The sequence below is a fragment of the Aulostomus chinensis genome, chromosome 5, assembly GCF_037954235.1.
Source record: "Aulostomus chinensis isolate RoL2024-O1b breed Wild chromosome 5, RoL_Achi_v1.0, whole genome shotgun sequence".
Classification (NCBI taxonomy): Eukaryota; Metazoa; Chordata; class Actinopteri; order Syngnathiformes; family Aulostomidae; genus Aulostomus; species Aulostomus chinensis.
The window spans coordinates 2,493,378-2,514,394 of record NC_141324.1 but is presented as its reverse complement, the minus strand read 5'-3'; the positions used below and the strand labels follow the sequence as shown (position 1 = coordinate 2,514,394).

At 48.5% G+C, this 21,017-nt stretch overlaps 1 protein-coding gene and 1 pseudogene across 3 annotated transcripts; both read left to right on the top strand.

Annotated features, from left to right (window-relative positions):
• Positions 1–215: 215 nt before the first annotated feature.
• Positions 216–1,672, top strand: LOC147260881 (uncharacterized; annotated as a pseudogene).
• Positions 1,673–4,834: 3,162 nt separating this feature from the next.
• Positions 4,835–20,091, top strand: LOC147260880 (solute carrier family 2, facilitated glucose transporter member 1-like). Of its 3 annotated transcripts, XM_086205135.1 has the most exons (15): positions 4,835–5,144; positions 6,379–6,520; positions 6,646–6,774; positions 8,597–8,708; positions 8,786–8,936; positions 10,289–10,390; positions 10,758–10,918; positions 11,338–11,578; positions 11,667–11,829; positions 12,132–12,319; positions 14,014–14,118; positions 15,147–15,245; positions 15,331–15,534; positions 15,626–15,803; positions 17,805–20,091. In XM_086205135.1, the coding sequence occupies exons 2-15, from the start codon at positions 6,475–6,477 to the stop codon at positions 17,882–17,884; spliced, it is 1,959 nt and encodes a 652-aa protein (XP_086061261.1). In that variant the 5' UTR covers positions 4,835–5,144; positions 6,379–6,474; the 3' UTR covers positions 17,885–20,091. The 3 variants fall into 3 exon arrangements, with proteins under 3 accessions (XP_086061261.1, XP_086061260.1, XP_086061259.1); XM_086205134.1 differs by lacking the exon at positions 17,805–20,091 and having other exon boundaries at positions 6,382–6,520; positions 15,626–16,503; XM_086205133.1 differs by lacking the exon at positions 17,805–20,091 and having other exon boundaries at positions 15,626–16,503.
• The last annotated feature ends 926 nt before the right edge of the window (positions 20,092–21,017 follow it).

Here is a 21,017-nt window from a genome sequence, read left to right as displayed (position 1 = left end):
CCACGTTCCCCTTCACTCTGGTCCCTGTGAAGAGTGAAGCGGACGAAGAGAAACCTCAGTTCCCACAGCTTCATCAGAGTCTAGCTGAGGAGATCTTGAAAGAAGAGTCTCTGAGCAGCAGCCCAGTTCATCATCTGAAAACAGAAGCTGATGGAGAAGAGAGTGGAGGACCAGAACCAGAACCAGCCAGCAAGGTAGATCCAGATCCACTTGTACAACCCCAGACTGAAGACCAGATGTCAGACTCTTCTGAAGCTGAGACTCAAGTCAGTGAGGATGAGCATCCTTGTAGGTGCTCAAAATGCAGTCAAGGTTTTAGTAACAGAAGGCGTTTGGATAAACACATGAGAACGCACACTGGGGAGAAACCATTCTCATGCTCAGATTGTGGCAGAAGATTTTCAGAGGAGAAACATCTGAACAGACACATTAGAAAGCACACTGGAGAGGAACCATTCCCCTGCTCAGTTTGTGGCAAAATGTTCTCAGTTAAGAGACATCTGAAAAGACACATGAGAACACATACCGGAGAGAAACCATTCCCCTGCTCATTTTGTGGCACAAGATTGTCAGAAAAGACAGATCCGAAAAACCACATGAGAACACACACTGGGGAGAAACCATTCCCCTGCTCAGTTTGTGGAAAAAGATGGTCAGACAGGGGAAATATGAAAAACCACATGAGAACACACTGGGGAGAAACCATTCCCCTGCTCAGTTTGTGGAAAAAGATGGTCAGACAGGGGAAATATGAAAAACCACATGGGAACACACTGGGGAGAAACCATTCCCCTGCTCAGTTTGTGGAAAAAGATGGTCAGACAGGGGAAATATGAAAAAACACATGAGAACACACTGGGGAGAAACCATTCCCCTGCTCAGTTTTTTTAGTTGCACTAAAAGATTCTTGGTAAAGAGACAACTGAAAAGACACATAAAAAGGCACACTTGGGAGAAACCATTTGTCCAAACATGGCATTGAAGCCATGAAAAAGAGGGGGAAACACAGGTTGAAAGCCAAATAATTAATGTATTTGACTAAAAAAACACAGCGATAAATCAAAAATGGGCCCAGGTGCTTCCAACTAGGAGGAATGAACAGCTCCCCATCCTCCAGATACCTGCTGCAACACAAGAAACATCATGAAAGACAAGAGATTCCGCGTGACCTTTCAGTTAAACGTGTTGGGAGCTAATTTGCAGTATGCACCAAAACCTGGTTACATTTGGATGTTGCAAAAATACATCCCTGCAATTCTTCAAAACAATTAATAATACAAGAACACACATTAGGTTGTTTTGCACTGGACTGGTCCTTTAAGAGATTCACAGGATTTTGAACACCACTCTGGATTTTTCAGGAGGCCAGTGCAGCGAAGCTAAGACTTGGGGGTCTTGCTTCTTTGTTCCTGTCAATATGCATGCACCTGCATTGTGGAGCAGCTGCAGAGTCTTCAACCACTTGTTAGTACAGCCTGATAATAAAGAGTTACAATAGAGCAGTGACATCACTAGATAATGGGTCTCTAAGGGTTTGGGGCCAAGCACAGGAACTTCTGTGTTATCAGGGTTGAACAGTGAAAAGTTATAAGTCATCCAGGCCTTCGTGTCTGGAATGCATGCTTGTAGTTTAGACCAGTGTTTCCCAACCAGGGGTACGCGAGCACATTGCAGGGGGTACGTGGAAAAATTAAGTATTTATTTCCACGATAATAAAAAATATTCTTAGTCATTTCATAAGTCCGTCAATAAAATGGTACGTGTGCGACTTGTTTCCCTGGGGAGACAATAACCTGTGGCACAGCCATACCAAAATCACACAGCGGGAACCTGTTTACCTGCAGGCAAACATGGATAAATGGCTGAAACGTCCAGTTGCTGTGGATCCAGGAGGGGGAAAAGAGCCGCCGACAAACGCAAGAAAGATTCCAAACTTGAACCAAGGCAGTACAGTGAAAACTATATTTGATATGGATTCACTTGGACGTCTGCGGACCCACCGCAGCCTCAGTGCTACTTTTGCGGTGAAGTCCTGGCAAATAACTCCATGAATAATAACAATATCATGATAATATATTAGTATTAATAATGCAGTATTAATAATACAAACATTTACTATAATATTGTTTCTTATATTTATAATTTTTATTGCCTTGAAGGCAACATAATTTTATGTTTAATTTGAGTTAAATAAGAAGATAATGCCTGAATATTAAATGTTCAATTTAAGAAGATGAAATAAAATGACTTGCGTTGAATATTCAGTTGTGTTATGTTCTACTTTTGGAGAATCATGAACACGTATGAGTGAAGGGGTGCTCATGGTGTGACAAAAAGGCTCAAGGGGTACACAAGACAAAAAAGGTTGGGAACCACTGGTTTAGACAACTGCTGGCCTTCATCCAGCTTTATTGATAAATGTGACTGAGTACCATCTGTATGGAGTGTTTCCCAACAATGGGACCTAAAGGAAGCATATAGAAAGTGAAGAGTATCGGCCCCAGCACTGAACCTTGAGGAACACCGTGTTTAACTTTGGTTTCTATAGAAGATTTATCATTAACGTCTGCAAACTGAAGTCAACCTGATGAATACGAGTTAAACCAGTTTAATGTTGTTTGCTTAATGCCAGTGATGGGTGGATGAGGCGTCATGAAGCGTGTCGACACAATGACACACTGTGTTGATACTGTGTCACTGAATACTGACACCTGCTGGACTTTAAACTTCCCTGCAGGCTTGACAGACTGAACTGACACTGATTTGATGACCTGGTGTACACAATAATGTCATTGAAGTCTTTGCATTCATATTGGATCATTCCATGTCTTTAAACAATGTGAAGATGTATCTTAATGTGAAAATCTAAGTGAAAATGGTGGTAATGAGGACGCTTGTGGACTTTTACAAATTTTTATTTCAAAAAATAAGTTTTTCTAACGTTTTCAAATCAAGTCTGTTGCGTTTCTTGCAAGTGATTTCTCCTGCCGTGGAGAACACACGCTCACATGGCCCTGATGATGCCGGCGTGCACAGGAAGTCTTTGGCCAGCAGGAAGAGGCTGGGACAGGCAGTCTGCTGGCTCTTCCAGTGTACCAGAGGATCTTGTGTCCGTCCAATATCTGCTAGTATAGCTGTACTCGCTGTAGCTGCACTTCTTCCAAGTCTCCCCACTTCATCATCCAAGTGCTGCCACAGGTCATCTAAAAGAAAGAAAAAACAAAATTGGCTTTTTAGTACAATTTCCAAAAACAAGCACAGAATGACGAGCAACATGGCCGATGGGGTTGAGATAGCTGTGGTGAAGGTCCGGGCTGGGCCTCGTTGGTGCGCCTGATGACACGCGCACACTCATACCGCAGTCTGGTTACAGCCTCGTCCACCTGGAGGAACCCAAGTGATTTGAATCTGGGGTCCAGAAGTGTTGCTAGGGGCAACACACTCATAGACTCCAGACTGGAAGCAGTGGCTGGGACTCCACGCTTCAGGTGCTCATGTAGGTGTGTGGCTGCCTGTGTGTGCAAGGGTGAAGCGTGACGCTCTCGTGCAAGATAGAGCACGTTCATCATCAGGATGACCTTTGACCCTGACACTCACCTCTCTTCAGACAGCTCCTCTGTAGCTTGATGGAAAGGAGCAAGCACTACAAGTGCTTCTCCTATGGTGGTGAACTCCTCAGCTGTCAGTGGAGTCAAATCTGTCTTTAGAGAGGCCAGAGGTTCCCACACTGGTTCCCTCTCATCATGCAGCCCTGACAGCTGTGTGTGCTGTTCCAGCGTGTTGGCACCTCACTGATGAGTTTCAGGGTTGGCCCTCCCATCTGTTGCTGCACCTGAGCCAGCGTCTCCTTGGCTGTAGTGCTTGATCTCAAGTGTGTGACAGTGTTCCTGGCTTTGTGTCTGATGATGGAAGTGTGGGTCTGATCACAGGATTTTCTGACTCCTAGATTCAGACGATGTGCAGTGCAGACTGAGTGGTGAATTTGGAGCTGTCTAGTGGATGCTGTCATGTCTGGTGCTGCGTCGGTCACTAGACACTTCACTTTGTTGGTGATGGCCCAGTCCTCCATCATGCCTCTTTGGACTGGGGCCAAACTGTCAGCAGGGTGACTTGGTGGAAAGTCTTGCACTCCCAACACATTCATTCTCACGAACGCAGTGACAGGTCAGAGCCAAGGGAGCCTCCATGTCCACAGATGTCCACATGGCAGCTGGACTTCCTTTTTCACTCCTTCCCGTTCCTCCTGGTACTTTTTGGCCACCGTTTGTTTGATGGTCTGAAAATGACACCCAGAGTAAATCAATACATTGAAATTCAAGATGAAATAAACTGGAGATATCAACTACTGCTTTAGATCATCTCCACACAAACCTTTCTGGTTGGCAAACATGAGGCTCAAGGACCTGAACCAGTTCCCTGAACCCTTCACTCTCAACAGTGCTGAGGGGCTGGCAGTCCTTCAGGATGAAATTCAGCAGAGCCTCATCCAGCATCTGCTTCCTGGAAGCTGGATGGTTAAACATGAAGTGGAGAATAAATCAATAATAGTTACTGATTCCGAATTAATGATCCACAAAGCAACTGTGAGAAAGTCAGAGGATGGCTGCATGCCTGAGTTTCTCCCAGGGAACTTCATTGGCCTCAGGAAGGAAGGAGGAACAAATGCCACATTTCTCCTGCAAACAAATAACGTGAACAGTGAACTAAGAGCTACCTTGAAATGAACTGGAATTGGAATGGAACAAGACAAGTCGAAAATCTGAGAGGAACTGGGTGAAACAAGGAGATGGAATAAACACCCTGTTGTCCGACAGGACATCAAAATGGTCCCACAGGGCAGAGAGCTGGCGTCCCCCTGGAGCTGCTCCACGATCCTCAGAGACGTCCACGAGGAAGAACTACATCGTTTCAGCAGTTGCGTCCTGTTGACGGATGCGCTTCCCTATGAGCACAGTTGGGTTGAGTCGACGCAGTTCACGCATCGGTCACGTGATTGTTGGAAAGCTGTAGGCGCACCGATGCGGAGATCGCTCTGTGAGTTCGGCGCGCACTCGGTGTTGCGTGACCCATCACCACAGGGCGGCCTGGTCTCGATGTGGCCTGTCCAAACTCCTGAGACAGAGCATCGTGGGATAAAGTCCTTGGTAAGTGCGTTGTCTTCTGTCTGTTTCGGGTTCATATCGGCGGTGGAGGTTCGTCGAGGGGCTTCAAGTTCCGGACATATCGACGGTACTCGTTCTTTGCCGACGTCACCTCGGCACTAGCATGGCTAAAGTTCCCTCAGTAACAAGGCACTGGAGCAGGAATGTGGGGTCCCGGTGACTGACAGTCAACAACCTTGGCGCTCTCCTCCATGTTCGAGCGTTGGCGCTTCGCGAAGGTTCAGCAGTAAATACCTGAATGACATGTGGCAACCTCACTGATGTCCGAGCCGTAAATACTGCAGTATATGAAGGTACATGTACTGCAGTGAGCTTGAACGAGCTTCGTCCTCGAGCCTCAGGAGTGTGACGAAAAATGTGCTCATTGTTTAAAAAAAGAGAGAGAAGAACCGGTTGGCGGGTAACCAGATACATGTGGGATAAGTTCTGGTCCTGAGAAGGGACGGAAGCGTGGAGGCCAGCTGGTTGTTGTCAGGAGGAGAGAACGTTCAGCTGGAGAAATGAACGCTAAACTAGACCCTGATCAACGGCAGAAAGCCAGCATTTACCACACTTTCATTGGTGAGCACGCGACTGGATGGTTCCTGTTGTCATGGACAACGTAAGAACAACTCCTGGGTGCCACCTGCACTCTCCGTCATTGATAGTGGCGTTGAGTCAAGGTGAACTGATGCGGAGGAGCGTTCACATGGTTTAACCTGTGATGCTGAATCACTGTGGTGTGTAAAATGACCACAATCGCTACTGCGTTAACATGTTCTTACCATTTTATGAGTCTTTGCTTGATGAAATGATAGTAAACAATTACTTTTGGCTCCTTGTCTGTTCTGGTGCCAACGCACAGACTCATGGAGAAGAGCAGAACTCCCCTGTGAACAGAGGAGTTCTGCTCCGTCCACACTAGCACAGGAGTTAGAGGCTCCAGTTCCTGCTACTCAGAGCAGGACTCCAACTCATAGTCGACCAGCTCTCCTATCAGCCACTGTGGCCCTGATCTGTGCAATGATTGAAGCTCAGAACGTCAGACTCAAGGCTGTACGTGGTGAGGATGACAGTGTTGGATGGCGTTCGCCTCATTTTACAGGTGCACTGTGTGTACAGCATGTCATGTACCGTCATGAAATGGTTGGAACTGTTGGTTGCTGTGTAGCGTGGCTCCTGGCTGGAACCAAGTTTGACTTTGGCCTGTCTTCATGCGCGTGTCTGCTCTGTTCAGCAGGTGCTCTTCACATCTGATCACTGTGACTTGGTCGATCCAGAGAGAAAGCAACCGTCCCTCCCACCCTCCTGCTCCTGACCCTCCTTCCTCACCATGAATGAAGTCCATGTGGTCAGAGAGGGCTGGCTCCACAAACGAGGTAAAAAGTACGAGGTACAAACGCTGCTCGCTCAGTCCAGCAGAGGGAGACTGGTGAGCTCAGTGTGGTCCTGTTTACCGCACCAAGTTTCATGAGACATCTCTCTGCTCATTTGTCTTCCTCAGGTGAGTACATCAAGACGTGGCGGCGGAGGTACTTTATCCTCAAGAGTGACGGCTCCTTCATCAGTTACAAGGAGAAGCCGGAACTGAGCGATCGGACTTGGCCACCTCTCAACAACTTCTCCCTGGCAGGTCAGTTGTTTAGATGTTGAACATTTTGGTTCTCATTGTGCCTCCAGTTAGTTGGATGTTTTTACTTCAGTTTAGATGGAATCCAATCTAGGGGTGGAACGGAAGACCCAAACCTGGGCAGCCGAGGTGCAACGAAACTTGAATGCTCCTCTGTCCTTCTTTTATTCAGCAGTGGTTCAGACGACTGGCCTGTCCTCAGTGATAAACTGCAAGGCTGGTGGAGAACATTTAGTCTCCTTTTCAAACAAAGAGAGAGTTGGGATTTTCTGTCAGATAAGTGGGAACTTTGAAACTGTTTCTGGAGACAGACGAAAATACCAGGGGATACGACCACGACGGTAAGAGGAGCTCTGAGAGAGAGCTGACGGTCCACAGACAGGCTGTGCCCTGAATGAACCCCTGGTGCTGTTGACCACCCAACAACATGCTGATACGATGCTGTCATCAAGTAAAACCAGCAGGCCAGTGTGGAGCTTTTCTTGGGATCGAGGTCCTTCAAGAGTGCGTCAGATCATCAGTTTAGGAGTTAGACAGACCGTTGAAGGGGAGGCGCAATTTGTTTTGATCAGTTGCTCGATATTTTTCCAGGGGAGACGTCAACAATTGTTCCCACTATTCAGTGAGTTCTGCTTTCATGTCAATCTGCTCCCAGCAGCGGCGCAGGTGTCTAAGACCTCAAGATAAGTAAAACCCTCACTCGGACAAAAACCTGGGTATTTTCTCATGTCGCTGGTCAGCAGCAACTTGCTGTGATTCCAAGTCACGGGTCTTTGGTAGCGTCTGTTGCTGCTGCAGTTGTCTGGTTCAAGCTGCCATTTGTTGTTGTGCAGCGCTCATATGTGTCCAGAGGGGGGGTTGGTCTTGCAGCATTTGTCCTGCCCCTCCTCCACTGTGATTGGACAACACAAACTCTCTGAAATGTAAGGCGAGAGACCTCTCCAGAAACACAGAAAACCAAAATGAAAAAGTGGAACCCAGCTGTCACCACCTTGTGTGGGACAGCGCTGATGCAGGTAAAACACCTCTGCCGAGTCCATGCATCCACACAGGAATTATTCCTGGGTCGTTACACACGTAGGGTTTCCCAGTTTAAAAAACTGTTGGAATTCAACGTCACGAACGCCATGAAACTCTCATCCATTAAAAAATCCCAGTGGATTTGATGCCTGTAGATATTGAGAGTTGAGTCAAGGGAACCTTGTAAAGCTGCGTGAGGTCTGCCACTGCTGAACAACTCCACACCCACAGCCACTCAGGCCGTCCCAGCCTGCTGACACACAAATCAGACTTGGCTCCTTTTTGACCCCAACTGGTCCCCCAACCTGTGGCTCATCTGCAGGGAGGAGAGCTTTGCCTTGCCGGGGTGCCAGTCAGCACTCTGTCACGTCCCACTGAGTCGATTTGAGCAACAGCTCATGAGCCACTCAGCCAGTCACAACCTGTTGGTGATCCCAGCAGGTTTGGTGTCCAGCTGCTGCAGTGCTGACCACAATGGTGACTGGCAGGCATAAATCAGCTGATTCTGTTCCACCTGCTTTAAACCATGCTGGAGGATGTCCAGTCCTGGTGCACCTTCATTGGTGGAGGCTTGGCGGTGTGGATGAACAAACGGCGTCAGAGGAAGCCCTGTGTTTGGAAGGTTCCTCTAAAACAGCAGCACTGCACTGGCCTGGCACACTGGTTGATGGTGATGGAAGCCCAGCAGGTGGTCCTGGGCAGAGGCTGTGGTGCTGACGCAGGAGTCGCTAACCCGTCTGGACATCAGACGTTTGTGTCATTCATGCATCAATCATTCATGTCGCTTGGGTTTTCTCCCGCCCAGAATGCCAGCTCATGAAGACTGAAAAACCCCGACCCAACACGTTTGTCATCCGTTGCCTGCAGTGGACCACTGTCATTGAATGCACCTTTCACGTGGACAGCAATGACGAGAGGTAAGAAGGACTGAAGAATGTGGTAATAATGAAACTCGGTTCATTTGTTTGAGGCCGGCATGTTCACGTGCTCCTAGAGAGGAATGGATGCGAGCAATCCAGGCTGTGGCCAACGGTCTGAAGATGCGAGAACAGGAGGAAGAGGAGCCGATGAATGTGTTCGGCTCCCCCAGCCAGAGCAGCCTGGAGGATGCGGAGGCGGCCACGTCCAAGAGCCGCAACAAAGTGGTAAGAAGATCTGTGGTCGTGGACGATGGAGGTGGAGGGAGCTGACCCAAACATCAGCTAGAAGGGTCTTTGTTTTCCTTGGACCAGTTTGTTTCCTGTTCATGGTGGTTCTTTAATGTTAGCTTCCTTCAGGGCTGTCATTGTGTGTCTGGTGATTGTGATCATCTGGCTTTGCTAAGATGAGGGGCCTGGAGGCTGTAAATGTGGGGGATCTGGATGAATTAGCATTGCTTCCTCTGCAGAGTTGTGTGCTGAAGAGGTTCATGTCAAAGCCCAGCAACGTATCTCTGCAGAGCCAACGTTCTTTTGATTCAGTCGATAGATTTGAAAATAGAAACTTGACGGCAGGTAAGTCAATACCTCATCCAGAGGTGTGGCAACCAAACCAGGAAGTATTCCAGAGTGATTTATGTGTTATCTTCCAGGGGTGAAAAGTCCAAATCCTGCTGAAGTCATTTTGACTTGAGTTACCCAACACCTGCATGAAAATATAGAAAACCCTCACGGGTTCTCTCCGGTGCTCCGGCTTCCTCCACAGTCCAAAGACATCAAGAGGGACCAGGTTAATACAGACTCTAAATTGACCGTAGGCGTGGCTGGGAGAGCCAATGGTTGTCTGTCTCTATGTGTTGGCCCTGCCATGGACTGGTGACCTGTCCAGGGGGAAGGCTGCTGGGATAGGCAGTGGGTCCCAGGGACTGGGGCACCGTACATGTGTGTATGTGGACATACTTACAGACATGCACATGTGTGTGCGTGTTCATGCGATAAATGTGAATGAACACGCTGTCGTTCAGCATTCAGCAAAATGTGATGATGTAACCTGAGTAAAATGAAATGATGCATTCCCAGTATGACCAGTCCCCCATCATCAGTGGCCTGACTGGACTGGTCACCAGTGCAAACTCTTTATTTCCTGTGAGCATGAAGCTTGATGAGCATCAGACGTCCCCTTGAGGACGGTGACGCTTCCTCTGAGACTCAGACGAGCGTCATGAGAGCGGTGGTGGCTTCTTCATTGCGCCGTCATGTAAATGACAGGGAACTCTTCCTCAGTCAGGGAAGCTTGGTGTCTATATCAGCTTTTTATCAAATATATTGTTTGAATTGTGTGATTATTTTATGAAATAAAGGATACAGAATTTACATATTTATGTTATATTTCTTTATTTTTGGTTGATGCAGTTGCTCAGACATGAATGAATGAATCACTAAAAGAGCTTGTTAGTTGTCCGTACACAGGAAAGTTATGTCTATCAACCACTGACCTTCATGGTGTCCATCATTAAAAATCCCTTTACGAGCCCAGACTTTGTGTTAACTTTGTCTGTTTCTTCTTTCTCCCTCTCCAGGAAAAACAGGTCACAGGTTACCTGCTGTTCTCTCTGGCCACCGCCGTCATCGGCTCTCTGCAGTTTGGTTACAACACTGGAGTCATCAACGCTCCAGAGCAGGTAGGGGACTGCGTTCCTGGTGTGAGCTGCTCTCAGTCTTAACACGTCAAAGAAATCCCAAGAACCCCTAAGAAATGAGAGCAGAGGAAGAGATCTGATCAGGCTCCTCCACGGAGGCTCCTCCACGGAGGCCCCTCCACGGAAGCTCCTCCACGGAGGCTCCTCCACGGAGGCTCCTCCACGTGATGTTCCATACCTTCACATCAATAACACCCAAACAATTCTGCTGTATTTACATATTCATTACGAATGAAGCATTTCTGTGTCTAAAAACGGACAAATAAAACAGAGGTCAAACCTGTTGACACATTTGTTTGTTCATTTGCTTGTCTGTTCATTTGGATTGCAACTCTCTCTCCAACTCCAGAAACTCAGATCCTTCTTCAATGATACTTGGTTGGAGCGCTACGGCGAGGCCATCAGCCCAGGGGTCTGCACCATCGTCTGGAGCATCACTGTTTCCATCTTTAGTGTTGGCGGCATGGTGGGCTCTTTCAGCGTGGGCTTCATGGCAAACCGATTTGGCAGGTGGGGAAGGAAACTTGTTAATTTGTTCGATCATTTACACACAAAAAACAAATAATATTTTCAAGTGAGGTTTAAAAGTATCTGTATAACAGTATTACTACACCGGTGTGCTTCAGTCGTAGCGCCACCACTCTAGATGGAGTTTAGATTTTCACAAGATGCCTCCAAAGTTCCCCACAGTTGTTACTTCTTTGTTTGAGCCAGCACCACACCACTCTTCCTGTTCCATCTGGTGATGAGATGATGATGGTGATGATTAGGGTTCCGATTTCCAGAACGTCAGACTAGGATTACACCATCCTTCCTCCTTCACTTGCTTTCTGTGGTATGCATCAGTTTAGAGATTGTAAGATTTCATCTGACATTCCTCTGGGCTATGATTGTTCCTGGTCTGGTTCTGGGCTGGTCCTGCATTCCAGGCGTCGCTCCATGTCTCTGGTCAACTGTCTGGCCGTGATTGGTGGCCTCCTCATGGGTTTCTCCACCATCTGTTCGTCCTATGAGATGGTGATTGCCGGTCGCCTCGTCATTGGCCTGTTCTGTGGTTTCTTTACCGGCTTGACTCCCATGTATGTGGGCGAGGTGTCACCCACGCCCCTCAGAGGGGCCTTTGGAACCCTGCACCAGCTTGGGGTGGTGGTGGGCATCCTGATAGCTCAGGTGAGAACTTCGCACTCCTAATATGGCATAGATTAGATTAGTTTTACAAGAATTTATAGATAGTGTTTAACCCTATCTTACTGTGTAGATCTGTGGTCTGGAGGCTCTCCTGGGCTCTCAGCAGCTGTGGCCCCTGCTGTTGGCCCTCACAATAGCCCCCGCTGTGCTGCAGTGTATCCTGCTGCCCTTCTGCCCTGAGAGCCCCCGCTTCCTGCTTATCAACCTCAACCAGGAGGAGCAGGCACGTAAAGGTACACACCAGGACTACAGTGCTAGTCATTGCTGCAACTACTGAGTTGGACTATAGTTTTACTGCTGCTTCTAGCACAAATACTACCAAAGATACTCCTGCAACTAGTGACAATACCACTGCTTTTATTGATGATGGTACTGCCTCCAGTGGGTTGGAGCTGTATCTTGTATTGATACTGTGACAAGATGTCAGCAAACGAGGGTCTGAGACCTTCCCTAGTATCAAGAATCTGTCCATGTGTTAAAGGTTCTAGTGGGCTGCACCAGATTTACAGAGTGTTTGTGTGAATGGTTTTTAAAGTGTTGGTGCGTCTCTGCGGTTCGGATGATGTCAGTAAAGACCTGCAGGAGATGAAGGAGGAAAGTGCCAAGATGGCCCTGGAGAAGAAGGTGACCATTCCGGAACTGTTCCGCTCAGCAGCATATCGCCAGCCCCTCCTCATCGCCGTCATGCTGCAGTTGTCTCAGCAGCTGGCAGGCATCAATGCTGTGAGTGTCTCCCTCTCTTTCAAGTCAAGTCAGGTTTATTTGTACGGTGCCAAACCCCAACCAAATTCTGTCCTGACTCTTCTACTCCAAGTAGAGCAGGTCCAGCACCTCCCTCCTTCAATGAACGTCCACCCAACAATTTTCCATCAGGCAGGAAGGTGGAGCAGATCCAGGATCAGTGGGGACTGAGAGAGAGCAGGAGAGCAGGACAGAGACAAAGACAGAGAATGGAGGAAGACAGAGAGACAGAAGGAAAGAGAGGGACAGAGATAAAGAGGGAGAGAAAGGAGGAGAGACTGATGGACAGAGACAAAGACAGAGAATGGAGGAAGACAGAGAGACTGAAGGAAAGACAGGGACAGAGATAAAGAGAGAGAGAAAGGAGGAGAGACTGATGGACAGAGACAAAGACAGAGAATGGAGGAAGACAGAGAGACAGAAGGAGAGAGAGGGAAAGAGAGAAAGAGAGGAGGAGAGACTGATGGACAGACGGGGACGTGAGCAGGTGGAGCTACAGGTGGCAGCTGGAGCCTCTTCAGGTCTGCAGCCTCCTCCAGCAGCACCAGGATCTGGGATGAGGGGAGAAGAAGAGGAGTTAGTAACACGTCTGAGGACAGGAGGAGGAGAGAGAAGCCCAGTGCATCATGGGAGATCCCAGCAGTCTGAACCTATAGCAGCAGGTCTAAGGGCCAGCCTAAGCAGTCCTGACTATAAGCCTGATCAACAAGGAGGTCTTAAGTCTGCTCTTAAACCTAGAGAGGGGATCTTGGTCCTGGACTGGAACTGGGAGACGGTTCCACAGGAGGGGAGCCTGATAGCTGAAGGCTCTGGCTCCATTCTACTGTTAGAACTCTAGGAACCAGCAGGAACCCTGCATCCTGGGAGTGAAGGGTTCTAGCTGGATCATAGGGGACTAGGAGCTCTGTCAGGGATGAAGGAGCCTGGTTGTTGAGGACTTTTATAGTAGAAGAAGAATTTTAAATTCTGTTCTGAATTTGACAGGGAGCCATGCAGAGAAGCCAGTCCAGGAGAGACCTGGTCTCTGCTACCAGTTCTTTCACACACATACACACACACACACACACACACACACACACACACACACACACACACACACACACACACACACACACACACTTATAGAACTCAATGTTACCAAATTGTTGAAGCGTGAGACTGAATTTATTTATTACCTCAAACCAGAACCAGAGGAAGGTCAGTCCCAGGTACCAGCTGCAGTAACTGGTTCTAGTGGGTTTGATGTGTTGGTAGCATATTTTACTGTTATTGCCTCACCACCCTGGTCCACACCACAGACCGAGTACAAGAGTGCAGCTTCCACTGCAGTTTAGTTGGACAATCAAGGCCAGTTCAGAGCCCCTGAACTCTTGGTTGGATGATCGGTTCTTCCTTCAGAATTAACCTGTCAAACTGTTTGCTAACTGCTTTACATGTGCTTTGAGTTGCAGGAAATCAATCGTTATTTAACCTTTAAGTTGTCAGTAAACAATCAATCACCCATGGGTGTAGGCCTAGTTGATGTTACCCAGAGTGGCCAGCAAGGTGGAGGGGAGGAGGGAGGAACAACCAGCTCTGTGTTGGTAAATGATATGAAGGGTGTTAAAATACAGTTAGCATGTCACTGAATCGGTAACGTTTTGGTGTCCTCTCTCCCTCTGCATTGTGTTCCTCAGGTGTTCTACTACTCCACCGGGATCTTTGAAAGTGCTGGTGTGAAGCAACCCATCTACGCCACCATTGGCTCTGGCATCGTCAACACCATCTTCACTGTTGTTTCTGTGAGTTAAAGTGCAGTTGGTTTGAGACACAGGATACATGAACCAAGGAAGAACCCATTTATTGGCAATGGTACGTCCATTGGAACACTAGTTGGCACTGTGCCCCCTTACAGATCAAGTGGGTTGATTCCCAACCACATTATCCAGGTCTGACCTTGAACTTATGATTTCGGTTGACTAACGCCTGAAGCACACCATAAATCAGCGTCAGTTTGGGGGGGGGGGACCTGACCTGGTGTGTCTGAAGCTGAGTGTGATGACATGTCCAACAATTCATAAAAGATTCAGATTCAGAAAACTATCTTTATCCCTGTGGAGGGCAATCGTGGTAGCAGAGAGCGGTACAGTGGGTTCCACAACAACATACAATCGGTGACGAAGTGCAGTGGAACGATCTATACGTCCCAGAGTTAGCAACAGTTACCTTGTAAAGGGCATGACAGAAGTAGTAGTGCACAATAGATAAGTAGTATATTTACATTATTGTACTAAGTACTTTGCAAATATTGTGGTCTGTACAGGATGAATCGTAGCATGAATAGAGTATAAATACAGCTGCAGCACATACAGGAAGTACAGGCATACACTCGGTGTAGGACAAGTGGCCAGTGGCGGTCTTGTGGGTGGTACCAGGGGTCAGAGTGCAGGGAGGTCAGAGTTCAGGAGGAGGACAGCCTGGGGGACAAAGGGGGATCTCCTCCTCTGGGTCATGCAGACACCGGAGTCTGGGACCAGATGGCAGCCTCTCGAATGCCGGGAAGAGAGCATGGGAGGGGTCCTTCAGGATCTGGGCAGCCATGCTGTGGACCTGCTGCTCACACACAGCTGTCAGGGAGCGAATGGGAAGTCCAGTAATCTTGGAACTCACCTTGACGATGCTATGTAGGCAGTTCTTCTCCTGCAGGTTGATGGAGTGGAACCAGCAGACCACTGAGAACCATAAGACTAATTCAATAAATGTGAAGGAGCAGGTCAGAAGGATCTTGCTGCTGACAGAGAAATCAGTCCTCCTTGTCTTGGTCCAATAGCTCTTCCTGGTGGAGAAGGCGGGACGAAGGACTCTGCACCTCCTGGGTCTTGGGGGAATGGCAGTCAGTGCTCTGCTAATGACTGTGGCACTCTTGCTGGTGAGTTGAGCACTCATGCACACAGATGCAGAACACAATTCAGTGGCAATGTCTCATGTCTCTGTCTTTCCATCCATGTGAGCAGAAGAGCAACCCTGCCATGAGCTACGTGGCCATCTTGGCTGTCATGCTCTTCGTTGCCATGTTTGAACTGGGCCCTGGGCCAATCCCATGGTTCATTGTTGCTGAGCTCTTCTCCCAGGGACCTCGCCCAGCAGCTATGGCTGTGGCTGGCTGCTGCAATTGGACATCTAACTTCCTGGTTGGAATGAGCTTCCCCAAATTAGTGGTGAGGTTCTTGGGTTAACCCTAACCCTCTTGCTGGTTTTCCTGTCTGTCTTGCTTCTAACATTTTAATGGGTGTCTCTCTCTGTCCTCAGGAGCTATTAGAGCATTGGGTCTTCCTCATCTTCACTGGCTTTCTCATCTTCTTCTTCATCTTCACCTTCCTAAAAGTCCCAGAGACCAAGGGAAAGACGTTTGACGAGATCGCCCGCAGCTTCGGCCCGCCTCCCGCCTCCTCATCGGTTGAGGACCCCCCTGCCCCTGCCAGTTTTGGTAGGACACTTTCCACCTCACCGGTGAAAGAGAAGGTACCACTGGTTGTAGCCCCAGTGGCAGCGCCACCCCCCACAGCTGAAACCACACCCCTTGAAGATAAATCAACCCCACCTGTGCAGGAGAGTGTGTAGAGTAGCCGGACATAAAGATTGAACAGATATGAGGTTATAAATGATGGAAAAACACAATCACTATGAAACAGTAGAAGTATGATTTGATCAGACACCAACATGGCCGCCGCTGCCACTGCAGGATTAGTTTATAGGCTTTGACTGTGAAAAGGTTGTTGAATTTTCTGCCACATTTCCTTCTTTTAAATCCTCCTGTCGTTGAAGTGTGCAGTTGCTGTACGATAGTGAAATCTACATCCCTTAGAATTCAGCTCCGCGCTCCAGAGAGGGTTTCAGGTGTGGTACCAGGCACTTGTCCATGTCAACAGGCTTCGCCAAGATGAGTCGTTAGCGATGGCAGAGCGAAGGAACGTTTCATCTGCCTTGATTCTCATCAAGCACATCTTAAATTCATGCAGTCCCTTGTTTGTTGCAGTGGATATTTCAGTGCAGTATTTCTGCGTACTAGTAGTGTTACATTTCATTGTGATGTGTTCATTTTGTACTTTACTGTGCTCAGAAGTGTTTTCACTAGATTTTTTTCTTTGACCTCAGCTGTTGTGCATGAACTCCCACACTGGAAAACAAACGCCATAATAGTGAATTACTGCCTGAGAAAAACCTGCCTCAAACATGGCGGTGGTGGTGGTGGTGGGGGTATTAGGGGTCTGTGGCACCTTCAGTTTGAGGATCTAAGCTGAAACCTTTTATTGGGGGGGGGGGGGCACACCCCTGGTACAGTGGCTTTTCTGCTTTTGTGAGCCAATATTTCTGGAACGGTAGCTGCTTGGTAAAAACATGCTACCAGAGGAGAAAAGGTTCTAGCTTTCTTAAATCGGGTGACATGCAATGAACTGTAAGCCTTCCTTTCTTAAAGAGTAAACTACGAATATTTATTCCAATAGAAATGATAATAGATTCATATCAATTTAGAATTATTCTTATTCTGTTCAGTTGTGATACGTTTGTAGTTCAGTCCTCTATGACTGCTGCACTACTACTTCACCTCACAGCAAGTGCAGCCCCTCCGTCATAAAGACACGACTCCAAACAGATCTGCAACTGGAAGTAAATGCACGTTGGAATCGTTGCTCTGCTTCTTGTCTGGTTCACAATCGTGACTAGAAAGTCTGAGCACACCAGGCGGCTGTTTCAGTGGAGGGAAACCCACTCCAAGGAAAAATCACATGCAATCCAAGTAGAAACTAAATGAGCTCTGAGTGACACAGGAAGTCAAAGTTTAGATGTAACCAGTGAGATGCTATTTTGGCCCTGGTCCAATGCCTGGTCTGGGGCCCCAGGTTTAAAATAGAAAGAGGCCAATTTGATAACCAAGCAGTAACGAGCTCGTCAACAGTTGTTAAGGTAACTGTGCATGATGAACGCAGAGACCTCGGGTTCACTTGGTTTTATCGCCATCCAGGCTTGCGTAGACAGATCGTGCAGCAGCAGCCATCTTGTTCCAAGTGAACGTGACCCATAGTCCAAAGCCATCGAGGGCTGAGCTCCAGATGGTGTGAACAGAAAGAGGACTGAAGGGGACCAGAGAGAGAACAGTGCCCTCCTCCAGCTAACTGATAAATGTGAACTGGAGAAGAGCTGAATTTCCTTTGGTCCACTTTGAGAGGAATGAGTTGAGGTCTTCTATCAAGGACAGTGTGTGTCCACTCTGTAAATCTGCTCTGCTGCCCCCCAGCTCACCCCACTCTTCAGACCACAAGTCACGTCAGAGATGGACACGCGGTACTTCGATGATGAGTTCACGGCGCAGACCATCACTGTCACTCCTCCAGACAAGTGGGAGTGCCCTGACCCACCTGGTCCACCTGTCCTGGGTCATGGGCCGGGACGTACCAACTGACCTATCTGCTGTTTGTTGCTCTTCCAGATGACGGTCTTGACTGCGAGGACCCAGGACAACAAGCAAATTTCCCCCAGTCCTCCTACTGTGCTAGCATCAGAGAGTGAGGTCGTGGCTGCCACACAGACAGACACGAGGCAGGTCCAGCTCCTGGACCAGAAGAACTGTCCTCTAACAAGGTTTTCATCCTGGCGGGATGATCAGTGCCTCGGCTGCTGGCCAGGGTCCACACTACAGCCAGCGCGGCGTGGCCGGGCTGTAGTGTGGACCCTGGACTGGCGTACCTCACACGCTCATCAGCACAACTCCACAACACAAGCAGGACCGATGTCAGACCACAACTGCTGCTGCTTCTCCACACTGGAAAAGTGCCAGTAATTCTCTCCCTTCTAAGGTTTCATGAAAGCCGTACGGCTCCTTGATGATGCTGTGATTGACAGGTTCACATATGAGGTAGGAAGAAGTACAGCAGTTTACTGGCTGCAGGTTGTGTGTGTGTATGTGTGTGTGTGGATTTGTTTGTTCTTTCTCCTGTTTTTGTTTGGGAGTGCATGGTCATCTTACCCAGAGTGACTGTCCTCAGTGGAGTCAGGTGCGTGTGGCGGTGGCGTCCACTCTGCGTCAGGAGCAGCTGATGACTCCATGCTGGTCAGCAGCCTTGCCCAGGCCAAACACGCCCTCCTTTTTTCAACTATCAGTTGGACTTTGGTGTGCTCGTCACAGAAGTGGCTGTGATTTCTTTTTTTAAACTTAGCTCTTCAGTGCAACCAGAGCAAACAAGTAGAGCGGTGGAGCCTCAAAGCACAAGGTGCATGTTTTTAGTTTTTAAGTTTGCTTTTTAATTCTGAGATGGTTTGGATCTTTCTTGATCCAACAAGTAAACACCAGCCATTTACTTTAAGAAGGCCATTCAGCACTCAGGGATTAAAATGAGATGCACCGTTTCTCAGATGGGCCGCGTGGAGGAAACTGAAGTCCTGGACCGGTGGCCCGGCCCGCGTGTCAGCAGTCGCACCAGTTTTGTTTTGAGCTCCACATATCATGTGACATGCTGAGTTTGGAGCTGCTGATCGATATTTCCTGGCTGCAGTCACTCTGCTGGATTCTGAGAACCTGGTTTTCATTTTGGGACCTTTCCTCTTCCTTGGTTAGAAGTTAAAATCATACGCGATTGTTTCTGCATTGATACCCAAGGTTTTACCAGCACTACTTTTGGACAACTGTCAGTGAGACAAAACCTTCAACCAAACTGAGTTCACCTCGTCTCTTGGTAGCATTGAAGTCCCCTTTTCAGTTTTCTTTCAACAGCGTTTTGAAAAATCAAAGCTTTAATGTCCCCCTCTGGTCTCAGGCTGTTCTTATATTGATCGCATTAGCAATTGTCAGTTTTTTCCATTTGTTCACAAGCAAAATTCTCTTAAATATTACCTGAATGTACTTTTGAATTTGGTTATGTGGATGTGCAGGTAGAGGTGTGGGTGCTGAGCTCATTTTGCCGTAGCTCTTAGCTCCATGGTCGTATCAGCTGGGCTCCCGGCCCCGCTGCTGCAGCGTGACCCTTCCCGCCAGCTTCATCCCACACAGGTCTCTGATCTGTCTTGAACGTTTCTGCAGCGTGAAGTTGGTGCTTCCGACCCTGTGGAACACTCAAATCCACTCCTGCAAGATCCCTCAAGCCAGGAGAGGGAGAGACGCGTGTTCAGATGTGTTGATGCCGTTGGTCCCTAGCCTGCCACAGAGGCCCACTGGTCCCAGCCCGACCTCAGCACGGAGCCCCGCCTCAGCACGGAGCCCCGCCCCACCTCAGCACGGAGCCCCGCCCCGCCTCAGCACGGAGCCCCGCCCCGCCTCAGCACGGAGCCCCGCCTCAGCACGGAGCCCCGCCTCAGCTGAACCTCCACTCATTTGACGTGCAAAGCCGACCCAGGGAGCTGTGTGTGGTGAACGTGGTTCATTGGGAGATTTTATGTTTGAGTGCAAAGATGTCTCTTGAGGGTTTCAGTTTGTCCCGTCTCCTCCTAAGTCTGTCCAGATCATCACATGGTAACCAGGTTGGTTGTGTGGTGCCACACTTCCTCTACCGGTGCTGTTGAGGAGAACGAACTTGCTTTTGCTGTCTTCTTGTGTTTCCTTTTGTTGATGCTTCCCTTTGTAAATCCTGTACCCTGGACCCCCTTCGGAATGTCCCGGATTACAGAGCGGTATGGTTGAAAGAAGTGTTGTTCAGTTCCATGATTGTATTGAAACAAGTGGTTCCTATTTGTCCATGACTGTAGATTGAAAGAATGACTCAATACATGTTACCTGCCCTACATACCTACACGTGTGGCTGTGTGTGTCTGGACGAGTGCAGAACTTCTGATCTGCTTGTGGTCTCGATGCCAGAGCGAGGAGTCACGAGCAAAGCGCAGTAGAATGCTGGTGAGTACACAGGAAATTTTCTTGAGGGACAAAACGTACAGTGAGCGGCGGCCAGTGGCTTCTTGTAACTCCTCTGAGTTGGAACAGACTGACGGAGACAGCAGATGCAGTCCACCTGGATCTGCTAGAATGTGGACTCAGGAACCGGGTGGGCGTGCCCTGCTCCCAGCATGCAGTTGATGCACACGACTCCTGTCCTGTTGATACGAGCAGCAGCGGTGCAGGACCTCCAAGTTGTGCCGCGAGAGGCTGCCAGGGTTACGTAAGTAGGCGGGGCTTGTGTGCGGCGTTTGTTAGAAACTGACGATGTGCTGACGAAGCAACACCAGACATGAGTTCAGTTTATTGATGTTTGTGCAGCACTTTCCATACAGAGACTGCTACATTAAATGAAATATAGAACAATACAATAAATGTGAAGAACCCGACCTTCCCAACCTACATGACCACAAACATGCACCCCCTCACACACACACACACACACACACACACACACTGACTGTCAGTAGGAACATGGCAGGGCACTGAAAATCCTAGTGAGGAAAGACCACCTATGGGAGCCGTCCTCACCGGGAGGTGCCACAGCCCACCAACTGACAGTTTGAGGGTCGGATTGTTGATGCCGGATCAGATTGAACTGCTTTGGAAAGGACTTTGAAGATGAACCACAATATCTCACAGGTTCCTGTGCCCAGTCGAAGTACTAGACTTGGGGGTGCAGGATGTGTGCCACTGCTATCTGAAACAAAGAAGTACTGTCAGACCTCATTTTAGAGTGCATTTTTACACACTGTGGGCACCAGTAAAAAAGGCTTACAA

Excerpts from the sequence above, each read along its gene's own strand:
- LOC147260880 (XM_086205134.1), top strand. The coding sequence starts at position 6,475 with ATGAATGAAGTCCATGTGGTCAGAGAGGGCTGGCTCCACAAACGAG. Across the intron at positions 8,709-8,785 it reads GTGGACAGCAATGACGAGAG|AGAGGAATGGATGCGAGCAA; the intron begins GTAAGAAGGACT and ends ACGTGCTCCTAG. Across the intron at positions 14,119-15,146 it reads CCATCTTCACTGTTGTTTCT|CTCTTCCTGGTGGAGAAGGC; the intron begins GTGAGTTAAAGT and ends TTGGTCCAATAG.